The sequence below is a fragment of the Miniopterus schreibersii genome, assembly GCF_964146895.1.
Source record: "Miniopterus schreibersii genome assembly, chromosome: 15".
Taxonomy (NCBI): Eukaryota; Metazoa; Chordata; class Mammalia; order Chiroptera; family Miniopteridae; genus Miniopterus; species Miniopterus schreibersii.
The window spans coordinates 50436249-50452736 of NC_138115.1; the positions used below are offsets into that span (position 1 = coordinate 50436249).

The 16488-nt window shown below is 49.0% G+C and overlaps 1 protein-coding gene across 1 annotated transcript in view; it reads left to right on the top strand.

The window, feature by feature from the left end:
* Nucleotides 1–1161: 1161 nt before the first annotated feature.
* Nucleotides 1162–16488, top strand: part of BSN (bassoon presynaptic cytomatrix protein) — a gene marked incomplete at its 5' end in the record, with an annotated part of 69165 nt that continues 53838 nt past the window's right edge. The window contains one exon of the mRNA XM_081159199.1: nucleotides 1162–1361. Within this exon, the coding sequence (XP_081015325.1) occupies nucleotides 1162–1361 (200 nt within the window). The remainder of the gene's footprint in view (nucleotides 1362–16488) is intronic.

Genomic DNA, 16488 nt, shown 5'->3' on the forward strand with positions numbered 1-16488 from the left:
ATGGGTTTGTAAAATGCGTTTACTCAAGTTCTTCTACACGGCCATGATTTATGAAGCCAGGAAGACTTTGGAATATAGTCTGAACCTTCTAGGACATATTCTCCCCAGGAAAGCCCAGGTTTGTGTGAGGAGACACGAGGCATCCTGAGTAGTGTGCACTTAAGTCTATACAAGTGGGGTAAGGGAAGGTCACTGGGCGAGCTCTAGGGTTAGTGCAGAGGCAGCGCAGCCTCGCAGCTAGACCGTCCCTGGGAACCAGGCCGGAGGCCTCCGAGAAGTATCGGCTCCTCTTCCCCATCTCCAAGGTCACCGTCCGGGCCTGCTGAGGCTGCCTTCCAGCTGGCTTAGGGCCAGACACACCCTCCACCTTTCCACGGTCACTTCCCGAGGCTCCTGTCTCGCGGGACCAGGCCTCAGCGTGAATCCCGGGTGGTTCCCATCACCATCTGGATAAAGTCTTCACCCCCCAGTGGCCCCCGACACCCTCACAATCGGCCCCATCACTCAGCAGCCTCTGTCTCCGTCCTTTCGTGACCTTGCGCCTCTGAACACTCTGTTCATTTGCCCTCCAGCTCCCGAAGATCCTTTGAGACCACACCTGGGTGGCTCCTCTCTGGGGCCTGTCCCCACGAAGCCTGCCCGCTGAGACACTGCGGTGACCCAAAGGCGAGCTCCCACGCCCGCATTCCCTGGAGCAGGGGGCGCGCTGACGAAGGGCAGGGCAGGGCAGGGCAGGGCAGGGCAGGGCAGGGCACGGCGCCCCCCGCCCCGGGCCCTTTCTCATGCTCTGTGTCCTCCACGCTGGCTCCGTGGGACGGTCCCGCCAACTCCCGCTGGGCTTCAGGTAGCACCGCGGGCGGCGTCGGCCTCAGAGGGCGCATGCGCTGGCCCCCCGCAGGCCGTTTCCCAGCGACCCCGCCGCGGGCTCCCGGATGCGCGTCCTCACGGACCCGCGGGAGCGCGCGCGGGGGGAGGGGGAGGAGCGTGTGCAGGGTCGGGGAGCGAGGGGGCGCGTGCGCATGCGCAGCGGCCGGCGGCGGCGCGAGCCGAGCAGGGAGATGGCGGCGGCGGCGGCGCCCAGAGCGTGAGCAGCCGCCCGGGAGCCGCCGGCCCGGGCTCCGAGCGACCTCGACCCCGACCCCGCCCGCCCGCCCGCTCGCCATGGGCAACGAGGCCAGCCTGGAGGGCGGCGCTGGCGACGGGCCAGTGCCGCCCGGAGGCCCCGGCCCCGGCCCCGGTCCGGGCCCCGGCGCAGGGAAGCCGCCTTCAGCACCGGCTGGCGGCGGACAGCTCCCCGCGGCGGGCGCCGCGCGGGCGACCGTGGGGCCGCCGGGCTCCGGCCCCGGCCCAGGTCCCGCCAGGTAAGCGCGCGTCGCGGCGCCCGGGGGGTCGGGAGCTGCAGCCCGTGGCCGGGCCGGGCCCGCGTCCCCGCCGCCTAGCCTGGCCGTGAGGTCGGACTTCCGGCCGCGCTCCGAGCCCAGCCCGAGGGCGGGAGCCGGTGGTCGCGCGGAGCCGCCCTCCCGCTCCAGCCCTGCCGCCCCGGCCTGGCACGGCGGTGAGAGAGCGCAGGGTCCGCTGGGGCCTGCACACCGTGACTTCGTCATGAACCCCAAATGTGCTTCCCCCAAACGTCGGGCTCAGGAGGGGCTTATGTAACTGCAGCCTGGTCCTCCGCACTGGGGAGCAGTGGGATGGAAAACGTCCTCCCTGTCTGCCCGTGTCTGCATGTGTCCATTGTGTTGGGTTGGGGAAAGAGCACAATGGGAGTGGCTGTCAGGGAAGGTAAGTGTCAGATATGGAAATAGTTGGGCCGTGAACTTGTTCATGCGCTTTCCTATGGCATTTGGTGGCTATAGTCATCTTTGGAGGAAGGGAAAATGCCACTGGACACCAAAAGGTACTTACTGGGGCTCAACAATGCTAACAGGGCCAGGTGCTTTCGCCTAGCTTTAGTGCAACACTTTGGGGTGAAGCAAAAATGCTACTGAATCATCCAGCACCAAATATGTGTCTGTTGTCTTATGACTTGGATTTGCCTCAAACCAGTGGAAACGCTGAAACCCACGTCCAGTGCTTTAAACAGAACATATTTGATCAGATACCATGAAACCAGCCTGCTTAAAATGTGTGCCAGCCGAGGTCCTATAAAAACAATCAAGGGGCAGTGAGTGCAGTGGAAGGGTATACCAATACAGTAAAATCAGTAGACTGAAAGCTCAGGAAAGCTGCCGAGAGATGGCAGGATGAAATGGAAGGCATTATCTTTACACCAAATAGCCCTGGGGAGTTGCAAAACCAGAGGGTGCTTCCGGCTCCATGTGAGTCTGCTGATAATGTGGCTTTGGCTTTTCTGTGTGGGAGCACATAAACTGTGAGGGAACATAATTTTTGATTCTACAGCTGCCCAGCTGTGCCTCTTGTGCATGTATTTCTTCAGAAGTCATTTCTTAGACAACCAACAGTAATGAAAGGCTCTTAGTAGCCTGAAGCCTGCCGCAGACAGGTCAGCCCGTGAGCATCCCTTTTAGAGGGGGCTTTGCTCATTTTACATCAGCTATTACAGTAATGCAGTTGGATGGCATGCGATTCTTAGTGCTGCAAATACTGTCCATCTTGCTGCGTGTTGAGCTGCTGTTGGAGTTTTAGCATGAATGAGGCTTACCCGGGCTTTTAAAGCTCTCCCTCCAAGGGAAGACGTCTAGAGCTGAGTGGAAAAACACCTTGGTATTCTGTGTATGGGGAATTCGACATTTCTCTTCTGGTAACCAAACAGGCTGCTTCGCGCTTAGTTTATCTGATGTTGCAGAGCTAAGTGTATGAAATTTTGGAAAGACTTGGGCAGCTCAGAGGCACAGGAAGGAGGCTGGTGTCTACTGCTTATATGCCTTTCCAGTGTTTGATTTCACCCTGCCTATGCATTCTGCTACAGGGCAGACTCACAAACTACTGTGGGTCAGGGGAACCACGGGCTCCTGTTGGGTTTAGCAGTCACATAAGCTTGCTCCTGACTGTGGGCAAGGCTCAAACATGGGCCTGTGGTGTTAAGGTCCCTATGGCCCTCGGGCTCAAGAGGTGAGCTGGCTATTTGTCTCCAAAGCACAGGACTGGGGGCCCTTAGGAGACTTAGGCGTTTTCTCTTCCAGCTAATCCTTGGCTTGTCACAGCACCTCCGCTGAGCAGCACCTTCATGGTATGTCTCTCCTTCAGCATCAGAATAGCTCCTACTTCCTCTCACCAGAGCATCTCAGGTACCTGATGCCAAATTTAGCATGCTCTGTTCTGAGAAGCTGCTGAACAGATTGGCCCATTGATGGTGAAAAAGCCCTGTGGCATGTGCTTCCGGGCATTCAGGAAAGAGCATTGGCACAGTTTCAGGCAAGCTTATGAATTTGGGGGCACCTCAGAGGGATAGGTGGAGGATCAGGTAAGGGGGAGATTATTTTACCAATCCCCGAGGGGAATGGAACTGAGGTTCTGGGGGGTGTTAATTCCTGGCTCTTTCCTGTTGGCATGTTACCCCTTGTCACCCCAGGCTGAATTAGTCTTTTCATCCTCATACTGAGCTGACTTGGGCTCTGCAAGGGGGCGGCCGCAGCATCTGTGGCTAAAGAGCCTGCCTTGAATCTCGCGAAGAGCAGCGCCGCCACACCCGTAGTGTCACCTCAGCAACACCCAGAGTGCTGCCCGTTTGGATGATATGGCACTTTGGGCATCATAAAGTCCCTCAAGGCAAGGCTCTCGCCGCTGGAATCAGGGTCACATGTACAGTTATATAGGTTATGCCTTTCCCGAGGAGTGCCAGATCTGGGAATGCTGAGCTCCATCTCAGGCTCCATTCTCAGCTGTATGCGCTGCTGTGGGCTGCATCCTCCTAGAGGAAGGGGCACCTTTCATTCATTCACCCACTGGCTTATTTTTATGGACACTTGATATATATCAGATGCCTGACATACAGTGAGGTGCTCAAGGTGATGGGACTTTTCCTGTACACACACCGGTGACACACAACCAGTTCAAGGTGGTTGAACCCAGGAAGCACCTTTAAAACGCTGCACAAAGAAGCCAGGTTGATCAGTGGCTACCAGTCTAATCTACATCAGCCCTTGGGGACTTGCACATGTTTTGACATTTGCAAATTGATCTTTAGTGAATCAGCCAAGGTATATTTACCAGGGTGAAGAGCAAGTACTGTGCTGGGCTTTGTGGAGGGTCTGGGAGGGTATATGATGCTCTCCCGTCCTCTAGGACCTCACAGTCTGATTGGTGAGACGATCTTTGAAGAGCCAAATCATGGAAGGATCCAGGGAGTGGCGCTGCAGGCAGTTCACTGTCTGAGAAGTGACAAATAGGCAGTGCTTATAGAAAGGTTGTCGAGTGAGAAGAGGGTAGAAGCAGGGCCAGGTTTCAAAAAAAGGAGAAACCTAAGGCATGTGGCAAAATGGGGGCGTATGAAAGGTGGAGGGAGGGAGAAATGGGGGGTGAGGAGTGTGGTCCACACAGGCAGGGACAGTGAGCAGAGAATGAGGCCAAGTGCAGGGGTGTGGAGGAGAGCTGGGGTGAACCGGGTGGAGACTTTCCCTCAGTACCCATCAAAATCTGTGATCAATGCCAAGGTCGCCTCTCACTCACTTCCAGCCCATATGCCATGGTGACATCCTGAGCCAAAGAAAGGCATCTGGGCACAGAGAACCTGGTTATTTGCTGGAAGATGGGCAAGGCTGCTCTGAGAACCACATGTAGAGTTCATTTCTCAGAATGGGTTTTTCATAATTATATCTCAATAAAAAAAATTAAAAATGGGTTTGTCAGGCATTGCATCTCTGATCTAGGATTAGCTAGGCTTGTTATACTGTATGCTTGTTATATCAGCTAACAGTCAGGTTCTAGAAAAACCTGGGACTAATTTGTAAGGTTAGAACGAAAGGATACAATTGCTAGGGTTGGAAATAATGGTCCTTTTTATCATTTAGAGGTGACTTTTGGCTCCAGTGGCTGGATTCTTGTGGAGGGCATGTAATGGGGTTTGTACTAAAGTGATCTAACATCTGAATGGTGATGATATAAAAATTTCACCCAAAGGGGGCAAATGTTTTTGCATTTCTTGCCAGGGAGAGAGGGGCAGCTTTGATAATATAGCTGTTCCCGGCGTTAGTAAGACTGACAAGATGCTGCCAATAAAAAAAAAGTTATGGAGACATAACGGGGAGAAAGGCTATCTTTTAAAATAACTTTTTATTATGGAAAAGTTCAAATGTACATGAAAGCAGAGAGAATAAGCCAGTGAACTCCCACGTTCTCCTTGCCCAGACACAGCTGTCAACTCATGGCTGATGAAGTTTATCATCTCCTTCACTCCCTACTCATTGTGGAAGCAACTTCCAGACAGCCCAACATTTCATCATCAGTGTTTCAGGGTCTAAGGAACAAGGGCTCTGTGCGAACGTTACCACAGCATGACCACAGCTAAACAGGGTAACTGCCCCTTCTTAAATCTCAACAAGTATTCTGTCAGGGTTCAGTTTTTCTGATTATCTTGTGAATTTATTTTTACAGTTGGTTTGGTTGAATTGTGATCTGTACAGGGTCTACTCATTGCATTTGTTTGATACATTTCTTGAGTTTCTTTAAATCTATAGGTTTCTTCTCCTCCCCCCCTCCCCCCATTGGCAATTTAGGATCAGAGAACCAAGTCTTCTGTCCTGTGGTTTTTCATGTTCTGGATTGTGCCGATTGTGTCCCTGTGGTGTCATTTAAGATGTTCCTCTGTCCCACATTTTCCCTCTAAACTGGGGATTATATATAGAAGCCATTCAGATTCTGATTTCATTCTTTTCGCCAAGAAATTCTAGCTTTTAAACAAAGAGTTTGTTGAGAGCTTCAGACGTGAAGGGGCTGGGAGTTCATAAAAATAGAGCCAGACTTTGGACTAGTTTGGGAGCCAAAAAAAATCATTCAGTGGTTCACTTTTCTGTTCTCTTTTTAAAGCCTTCCTTCCTCTGAGTGGGTTTGGTTCTGAGTTTCAGAGGCAAAGCTTTCAGAGCCCCTGGGTCATGCCTTGTCACCCTACTCTGTGGAGCCCTCCCTATGGAAGTAAGATTGGGGCCTTCAGTAAACCCTCTCTCTTCTCAGAGGTCCCGCACATCTGAATGGGGCCCTTTCCCACTGTTGGTGATGGAGGTGGGAGGGACAGACCCTGATATGTGTGTGCTACTCAAGGAGAACCTGTCCTGGAGCCTGTGGCCCATGTACAGTAAGTCGAGGCTGACTGGAGGTAGGTCCGCCAGTAACGGTTGTAACCACCGTTGCTGGGTGCTTGCTTCATCATAGGCATTCTGCTACGTGTTTTGTTGTTGTTTGTTTTTAATTTTTATTTATTGATTTGAGAGAGAGACAGAGACAGAGAGAAACATTGATTTGCTGTCCCACTTATTCATGCATTCATTGGTGTTTCTTGTATGTGCCCTGACACAGGATCGAGCCCGCAACCTTGGGGTATCGGGACAACACTCTAACCAACTGAGCTTACCCAGCTAGGGCTTTCCTGCTAGGTGTTTTACACACACACACACACACACACACACACACACACCCTTTTTTGCAGGGCTCTCCCCATCTCCATTCACCATCACAGAGGTGGAAACTAATCAGAGCTGGGGAATGAAATGGGACCCTGGCCTCTGGGATCCTGCCTGTGCTAGGGGAAATGGGATTCTGACGTCCCACCCACTGTGGCTCCCTCCCTGCAGAGTGGGTCTTTGGTGAGTGTCTGTCGCCCCCTGGCATTCTCTCAGCCCATGTGTCTTACACTTTCGGTTCTGGTCAGCTGTGCCTATAAGATGGAGTGGGTGAGCATCTCCTGGATTCTTCTGTGCTGTACCTTGGGCCCCAGGCTGGTCACAGTGCTGCTCTGATCTCTCTGTCCTGCTCTTTGCTCTTATGGGTACCAAGGGTTCTGAAGAGAGGCTTGCTGTAGCAGAGACCCCCTTACCTAGCATCCCTACTTCTTGCTTTATTTTTTCTTTTCTTTTTAAAATGTTTATAGTTTGTTTATTTATTGGTTAATCCTCACCAGAGGATATTTTTTCCATTGATTTACAGAGAGAGTGGGAGGAGGGGGAGAAGGGAAAGGAGGAAGGAGGGAGAAAGGGAGAAGGAGAGGGACAGGGAGAGAGACATCAGTTGGTTGCCTCCCGCATGTGCTCTGACTGAGTCCGGGGATCAAACCTGCAACCCAGGTACATGCCCTTGACTGGGAATTGAACCTGCGACCCTTTGGTCCACGGGCCAATGCTCTAACCACTGACCAACACCGGCCAGGGCAGTCCTTGCTTCTTTCTAACAAGAGGATCACACGGAGGCATATTGGGAGCATCCAGGGAACTCTAAGTCACCCCTGGGATCAAATTCAGAACTTCCTGGAGTGGCCTGGCTGCCCCTGAAGAGGATGGGGCTGCTCTCAGGGCCCAAGGTGAAGAGCTTTGCCCACAGGGGAAGTAGAAGATTGGCTTCTGGGTCTTGGCCCCAACTGTTGAGGAGATCAAAGAGCCTCAGCAGCTTGTCCACAAGCTCATACAAGGTTCATCCCACGTGTTCCTGTCTGAGACTGCCCCCTATACCCAAAGGAGCCCGAGCTGTCAGTGCTACTGGCTGGGGTGGGGGGTGGGAGGGGGTGCTGTCCTTCCCAAAGGTGCTGGAAGAACCATTAAGGCATTGGGTGCTTTGGAAGAAAGGGGAGGTAAGGAAATTTCCCGATAGGTCCATACATTCCAGACATCGGGCATGCAAGTAGGTAACAAGGGTTGCCTATACTTTCTGTCTGTGGGAGCGTCGTGAGGGATTTCTGCAGTTAAGTTCTACTTAGAAGTAGGACGATTTTAAAGTGAAATTTTATCCTTGTACAGTATTCAGGAACTCCTTTGCTGAGCACCTACCTAGTGGATGCCCGTCCCTGGGTGAAATGTGAGGAACAAAGGAAGGGGCACAAAGTGGGCTCTGCCCTGAAGGGCCTCACAGTCGGGGGGGAGCAAGAGGCACTTGTTCAGATCTTTACCCTCAAGTTCCTCAAGGCAGAGTCTGTTGCCGCCTTCTCCCTGTGTCGCAGAGGTAAGTAAACGAGGGCACGATGAAGAGGGTTGTGTCACTTCATGTTCTCAGACAGCCGAGCGTATATTTGTGTGGTGGTTTACAGCTTACAAGACACAGTCACAAATTAACCCACTCTGTCGGGAGCTCTCAAGGCCTAATAGGAGGGATCTAGAAGAACAGGAGAGAGCTGACTTGAGCAAACTGAAATGCCAGACACTGAGCACAGCTGGAGAACCGCGTCACTCCCCTGCCTCCCAGCTGAGAAGATGGAAAATTTAGCAAGAGGACGGGGAGGGCTTGGAGGACGGGGAAGGATCAGGAAGTAGGCCATTTGAGCAAAGGAGAGGGTGGGGGGGTGGACATGAAGAAGATGGAGGCATCCTGGATGGGGCCAAAAACTCAGGTTTGAATCAATCCTGACATGGCCCACACTGGCTGTACATGTTGGGTAGATCCTCAGTCTTTTCTGTCTGTGGAATGAGAGATTTAACTGGCCAATCTCCAGAGTCCCTCCCCTCGCCCCCTGACATCTCCTGTCAGACTAGTAAAGAGGAAGAGGGATGCTTCCCGCTGTCCCTCGGCCCCAATAAGGAGAGAAAACAAGGGCAGCACGAAAGAGTGCACTCAGGGCACCCTTGAGGTTAACTAGAGGCAGCTGTAAGCGGAGAGGACCGCTCTGCAGCTTCTCCAGAGATCTTTCAGAGTGGGCGAGGTGACCTCACAGCCACGCCTGGAGCCAGGAGAGGCACGGGCTGGCACCTCGCCTCTCCGCTGCTCCTGGTGGGCAGGAGCTCTTGAAAAGCTGTTGGCCTCCTACTGGGCGGGCGAGCCAGCAAGGCCCCACCTGAGCCCACAGAGCTGCTGCGGCTCCCTGTCCCCAGTCACGCGCGGCTGCTCATCTCCTGAGCGTTGTCCCACCATGTCCCACAGGTGTTCTGGCAGCACCAGTGCGCCCATGATTTCCAGGGAGCTGGGCTTGGCAAACACTTCGTGGTGGGGGAAGGTAGGGCAAGAAAGGGCTGGCCTGAAAGTGACTTTAGTTCTGTCCCCTTTGAGTGGGCAGTGGGCAGATTCCTTCACTTGTCGAATGAGGAGATGGGTATGCTGCTCTCTGCAGTTTCTCCTGCAGCTTTGTGGGTTCTGTGGGCTCAGGCTAGGTCTCCTCCAATACCAAGGTCCAGCAGGGGTGTGGTTTAGCTTCAGTGTGTGATATAAAAGCTCTGCCCACCTTTTATTTCGAGCATCTAATCCAACCCCTAATGGGTGCCAGAATGTCTGCTTTCATATTTCCCGAAGGCAGCGCTGCCTTGGTGTGAATGCCCAGTGGTCAGTGATTTTTGGTCTCTCCCAGACAGATGGCTCCACTGTTGGGAAGTTCTCCTTTCTTTGTATTTGTCTGCAATAGGTTTCCTTGTACCTGCTCCTCGGGGTCCTGGCTCTGCCCTCTGGCACAGCTGGTGTGTCTGCCTGTGGGTTAATGGGAGCTCCCCATGTTCTTGCCTCCTCAACCCATCTCCTCTAGACTTGGCTTCTACGCTGCTGTGGCTGGGATGTGACTCTGGGACCCTTGTCAACCTAGGCTGTCCTGCCCAAGGCTGTCAGTGTCCTGAGGGAGCCTTATAGAATGCACTCAGACCCTGGCCGGTGTCCTCGAGTGGTTAGAGCATTGGCCCACACAGTGAGGGGTCTCGGGTTCGATTTCCAGTCAGGGCATGTACCTGGTTTGCAGGTTGATCCCAGGCCCTGGTCAGGGTGTGTGCGGGAGGCAGTTACTCTCACATGGATGTTTCTTTCTCTCTCGCTCTCCCCCTCACTCTCTCACTCTCTCTAAAAAAAAAAAAAAAAAATCAATGGGAAAAACATCCTCTGATGAGGATTGGCAACAACAAAGAGGATGCGCTCGGGGCTCAGCATGTCACGTGGACTAGGTGTGACACGGCCTGGAGGACAAGGGGCCTTTGCTCACGCAGCCTGAGAACCCCTTCCCGCACCATCCTGAGCTCTCTGGCACCACACCTGACACTTGTTCAGCCTCACGTGTAAATAGTGGTTATGCCATATTGTTTAGGGAACGACAAGAAAAAAATCTGTACATGTTCAGTACAGAAGCGAGCATCATGGGCCTAACTACACAGTGCACATCAGCAACAATACAACTTCTTTGCAACAATATAACATTTTTGGAAATATTTTCAATCTATGGTTGGCTGAATCTGCAGATGCAGAACCAGGGCCAACTGTACATTTTTCTTTTTGATTTAATGTTCTTAGAATTATGTAAAACTTTTATGTGATTCCAAATAAAACAAGTTATATTGAGAGAAGTCTAGGTCCGTCTCGTTCCCTTCCAACTTTTTTCTTCTTTCCCTGATAAGAAACCCTTCTTATAATTTCCCCCTCATGGTTTCTTTTTGAAAATATAAAGAAAATGCATATATTTACCCCTCTTTTATAAATAAAAGGTAGGAAACTCTAAACACTGTCCTGTACTTTACTTTCCTGAAGATCACCCGTAGTGGAGTAATGGACATCCTCCTGATTCCTTTTGCTCCAGCTTCTACAGTGCTCATCATGTAGGCATGCCGTCGTTTGCCGTGGACATTGGCCTGTACCAGTCTTTTGCTCCCACAGAGAGCACACGGTGAGGAACCTGGTGTACTCACTGTTTTCTGTTTTTACCAGTGTGTCTATGGGATAGTAACCCAGAAGTCAGATTGTTGAAATGAAATGGTAGGTGCACGTTTTGCTATGTGTTGCCAACCCTGAGGGGAGAGAGAAGAAGCAGGGAATTAGTGAGGGGCTTAGACAGTATTCAGGGGTGAAAGGACAGTCATGACCAGGATGCAGGGCGGGCGGGCAGTGGGAAGGTGGTGAGAGTGCTGAAAGGTACTCAACTCCTGAATGTATTCTGAACGTAGAGCCAGGGATTGCGAAGAGTTGGCTGTGAAGAGTTAGAGAAAGAGCCCGGCCGGGCGTGGCTCAGCGGTTGAGCATCGACCTAGGATCCAGGAGATCGCGGTTCGGTTCCCTGTCAGGGCACATGCCCGGGTTGCGGGCTCGATCCCCAGTCAGGGGCGTGCAGGAGGCAGCCGATCAATGACTCTCACCATTGATGTTTCTACCTCTCTCTCTCTCTCTCCCTTCCTCTCTCTGAAATCAATAAAGACATATTAAAAAAAAAAAAGAGAGAGAAAGAGGGGCGAGAGGACCCCTGAGTTTTGACTTGTGCATCTGGGGCAACAGGGATGGGCCCTGAGAGCAGGGGTTTGTTCCTGGGCAAGTTGTGTCTTAGAGGCATCCCAGGGAGATGTCAGATAGGCAGCTGGGTATTCAAGTCCCGGCTGGAAAAACAAAGCAGCCTTCACCTGTAAGAGCATTAATATTGATGCCACCTGGTTCCTACAAGTACCCTGAGGAAGAGATAAGGAGGAGGGAGAGATGGAGGCACTGCCTGCTCCCCGAGGGCAGGTCAAGTACTTTAACAGGCCTCAGTCTTATCAATGAGATGCTGTAAATGAAAGCACTCAGCAGGAGGCCTGCATTCAGTGCCTCTGGTTCCCGTACTGACTGAGGACAGGAAGGTGAACAGGCAGATTAGCATCACCCCTGTTTCCTACCACAGAGAGCGTTGAGTTAAACTTGGCTAAGGCTGTGGTCCCTGCCCCCGGAAGCTCTGACTCAGTGGGGGAATCCCTGGGGGCTCCGAGGGCCCACTGTGGCCTACCTTCCTCACCTTCACGAAGGGCTGCTAAAACAGGTGCAGGATTTGGGCCTCAGGAGCCACCTTGGTGAACAAGCCAAGACGCTCTAGGCCACCCGTGGGGTACGGCTTTTGGGAATAAGACCTACACCGTATAAGCGACTCTGGTGGCGTGTGCTGGTTGTCACCCCACTACGTGCCATAGGGTGGGCTTAGACACAGCAGTGATGCAGCCAGTACCACCAGCACCTTCCTCCGACAAATCGATTCTCCAGAGACCCTGTTTTACCTTCAGGGAAAGGTTTGCTCCCGAAAGATTCTCATTTTGAGACTGTTGTTTCTTTGTCTAACATTTCTGTTCATTGTTTATTTTCGCTCATTCAACAATCATTGATTAGTCTCACTGTGTATCAGGGCCTGTGTAGTCCGGAGTTCACAGAGGAAATGTAGTCGTCGGCCCAGTGGGGTCCCAGTCTAGGCGAGCGTGAAGGGCTCAGCCAAAGCCACATGTGTCAAGTGCTTTTTCCATAGTCTTGCACCAGTCGGTTTTCAAATGTTCAACCATCCTTGTATTCCAGGAATAACTCCCATTTGGTCGTGATGAGTAATCCTTCTAACATGTTGCTGAGTTTGGTTTACTGGTATTTTCTTGAGGATTTTTGCATCTATATTCATAAAGAAGATCCATTTTTAGTTCTATTTTCTTGTAGTATCTTTGTTGTATGAAATCTTTTTCAGTGTTTAGTAGAACTCACCAGTGAAGCCATCTGGGCCTGGGCTTTCTTTGGGGAAGTTTTAAAATTACGAATTCAGTCCCCTTACTTGTGATAGGTCTATTCATATATTTTTTAATTGCTTCCTGAGTCTGTTTTGGTGTTTGCATCTTTTTTGGAACTTGTTCGTTTTATATGAATCACCTGAGGGAGTATGATCTTCGGTGTTCTCTCGAAGTCTTTTCCATTCATTCAAGGTCAGCAGCAACATGCCTCTTTCATTTCTGATCCCAGTTATCCGAGTTATTCGTTTTCTTTGTCAAAAGGATGTTTGTTGGCTTTGTCGATCTTTTCAAAGGACCAATTTTTTATTTCATTGATTTTTCGCCATTGTTTTTCTGTTTCTTGTTCGTTTACTTATGTTCTAGTCTTTATGATTTTCTTCATTGTGCCTGTGTTTCGTCTGCTCTTCTTCTGGTCATTAAGATGGGAGGTTAGGTGACTGACTTGAGGTCTTTTTTTTTTTTTTAACATATCTTTATTGATTTCAGAGAGAGGAAAGGAGAGAGAGAGAGAGAGAGAAACATCAATGATGAGAGAGTCATTGATCAGCTGCCTAGCCCGCAACCCGGGCATGTGCCCTGACTGGGAATCGAACTCTGATCTCCTGGATCCTAGGTCAATGCTCAACTGCTGAGCCACGCCCGGCTGGGTGAGGTCTTTCTTTTTTTAATAGAGGCATCGGCAGCCACAAACTGCCCCCTGAACGCTGCTTTCACTGCGCCCTGTGCGTCCTGGTGTGTTGTGCTTTCCGTTTCATCCTCTCAAAGTGTTTTCTAATTTCTCTTGTGATTTCTTCTTTGACCTATTGGTTATTTAGGAACATATTGTTTACTTTACACTTATTTGTGAATTCTTTCTGTTATCGATTTCTAATTTATTATGTTGTGTTCAGAGAACATACTTTTTATGATTTCAGTTCTTTTAAATTCATTGGGACTTGTTTTATGGCCTAGCCTAAGGCCTAACCCAGGACTCTTCTATGTGCACTCGAGGAATGTCCATTCCGCTGCTGCTGCGTGGAGTGTTTTATAGATGCTGTGCGTTCTGGTTGCTTTACAGTGTTGCTCAAGTCTTCTGTGTTCTTGTTGCTGTGCCTCCTACTTGTTCTGACCATTATTAATAAGGTCTTGACTTCTCCAAGTATTGTTGTTGAATTTGCTATTTTTCCCTTTAGTTCTGTCAGTTTTGCCTCATGTAATTTGGTCCTGTGTTGTTAGGTGTATATATGTTTCAGTTGTATTTAATTGTATGTATTGTGTACTAATTATATATAACTGCATATAATTATAAACAATTGTTTATAAATAAAAAAATTATCTTTATTGTTGAAAGTATTACAGATATCTCCCCTTTTTCCCCCATTGATCCCCTCTACCCTGAATTCACCCTGCCAACTGTTTATAATTATAATCTTTCTAATGGATTGAACTTTTTATCAATCTTTATCCTCAGTAACATTTTAAAATCCTATAGTCCATTTTGTCTGCTGGTAGGATAGCCACTTCAGGTCTCCTATGGTTGATGTTTGCGTGGTAACCTTTCCCATTAAAACAATTCAAACTATTTGTATCTTTAAATCTAAAATGTGTCTCTTTAGATAGCATATAGCTGGATTTAAAAAATCAAGTCTGATCATCTCTGCCTTTTGATTAGATTGTTTAATTAATTTTTATTTAAATAATATTATTGATATGGTTGGATTTACATCTGCCAGTTGGCTTTTTGTTTTCTACACGTCTCATGCTTTTCTTACTCCTCTCAGCTTCCTTTAATGCTTCTTTTGTATTAAGGGACACTTTCTAGTGTAACACTTGAATTCCTGTGGTGAGATTTTAATTATATAATTATTTGCCTAGCTTTAAGGCTTACAATATATATCTTGGTTTGTCAGAATCTACTTCAGATTCATGCCAACTTAGTTCCATGGAAATACAGAAACTCCTCTTATTAGCTCCATCACTTCCCTCCCCCTTTTTGTGTTGTTATTGTTATCATGTAATATCTATATGTGTTACAAACCCAGTGATAATTTGTTATAATGATTACTCCTTGTGATATTATATAATGTTACATATAATCATGGATAGATATTTTAAAGAGGCTGAGAAAAAAAGGAGAGCAGTGTGTGCTTGTGGAGTTTGTTATGTTAACCTTCTTACCATTTCTGATGCTCACCATTCTCTCTTGTAGGTTCAAGATACTAGCTGATGTCATTTCTTTATTTCAGCACAGCTTTGTTCCCACCCATCTCCCTGGTGCCCTTTTTGTGAAACACATTACATTTCTATACATCATAAGCTCAACACGCACACAAATGCACACAGTTTTACTCAATTGCCTTGTAGTCAGCTAAGCGAATAAAAGGAAGAAATAAGCAATTATACTTTCTGTTGTACTCACCTGCATAATTACCTTCTCCAGCACTCTTTGTTTTTCGGTGTAGATTCAAATTACTGTGTGGCGTCACTTTCTGTCTGTCTGAGGAACTTCCTTTAGTATTTCTTTCCTCCCTCCCAGCTTTATTGAGGTATAATTGACCTTTATTATTTCTTGTAATTGCAATTTTGCTATCAACAATTTTTTCTGCTTTTGTTTATCTGAGAATGGCTTTATTTTGCCTTCGTTTAAAGTTTATCCATTTTCCCAGAGATTTGTAAGCTTTATATTTGTTATTAAAAAGATTCTTGGCTGTGATAAAGTTGAAAACCAAACCATAAAGTAATATTACAAAGTGACGAAATAGCAACACATTTCTTATTCACAATTTTTAAAATGGCAAGCCAATGGTAGAATAATTTGAGACATATTTGACTTTTGAAAAATTGAGATTATTGCAGGTCATGTGCAGTTTTAAGAAATAATACAGACTTTCCTTTTTACATTTTTCCAAATTCCTCCCAGTGATAAGTTTTTGCAAAATTATAGTATAATAACAGAACCAAAGTATTGGCATTCGGACAGTCCACCAACCTGATTCCTATTTCCCTAGTTTACTTGTGCTTCTTAGAGTCTGTGCTTATTAAGTTTGTGTGTACATCTTATCACCTGTGTATCCACCGTTACAGTCAGGATTCTGAACAGTTCCAACTGCCAGGACCTTGTGTTGTCCTTTTACAAATGCATCTACCTCCCCCCACTCCACCCCTAATCCCTGGAAACCACCAATCTGTCCTCCATTTAAAATTTTCTCATTTCAGCCCTGGCTGGTGTGGCTCAGTGGCTGAGCATCATCCCACGCACTGAGAGGTCACCGGTTCAATTCTCGGTCAGGACACGTGCCCGGGTTATGGGCTCGATCACCAGTGGGGGGCGTGCAGGAGGCAGCCAATCCATGTCTCTCTCTGTCTCCCTCTCCCTTCCTCTCTCTCTAAAATCAATAAAACCATATTTAATTTTTTTTTAACACCTCACAAATGGTGGGCTTTTTTCACTCAGCATAATCCCCTAGAGAGGGACTGGGCTGAGAGACCTCCGGACATCAGGTTGAGTAGGGTGGTGAGGCCAGAGGTCAGAGGTCTTGGAATGGCAGGCAGGGTTTGGACTTGAGTGTAAAGGTGGCAGAGGAACTGCTGAAAGTTGCCAAAGTTGGTTAGGAAAATTCTTCTGGCCACTGTCTGTGACAGGCATGGAGGGGAGCCTGGAGCCCTGGAGCTTACTGGGGGCTTTAGTCACAGCTCAGAAACCCATCTTGAAGCCAGTGACGATGGTTGAACATGGATTTGAGACAGAAGAACTTCCCACAGGGAATGAGGAAGAGGTAGGTGAGCCACATGCAAGATGGGGTCAAGGCCAGGCAAGAAGCCTCAGCTCTTTCTCCATAGTCCCTGTGATACAGCCAGTGACCAATGGGAGATACCAGCTCTGTGTCAGAGAAACCTCTCTGGGGTAGCAGACAAGAAAGTGGATTCTCCAATGGGAAGGCAAGTG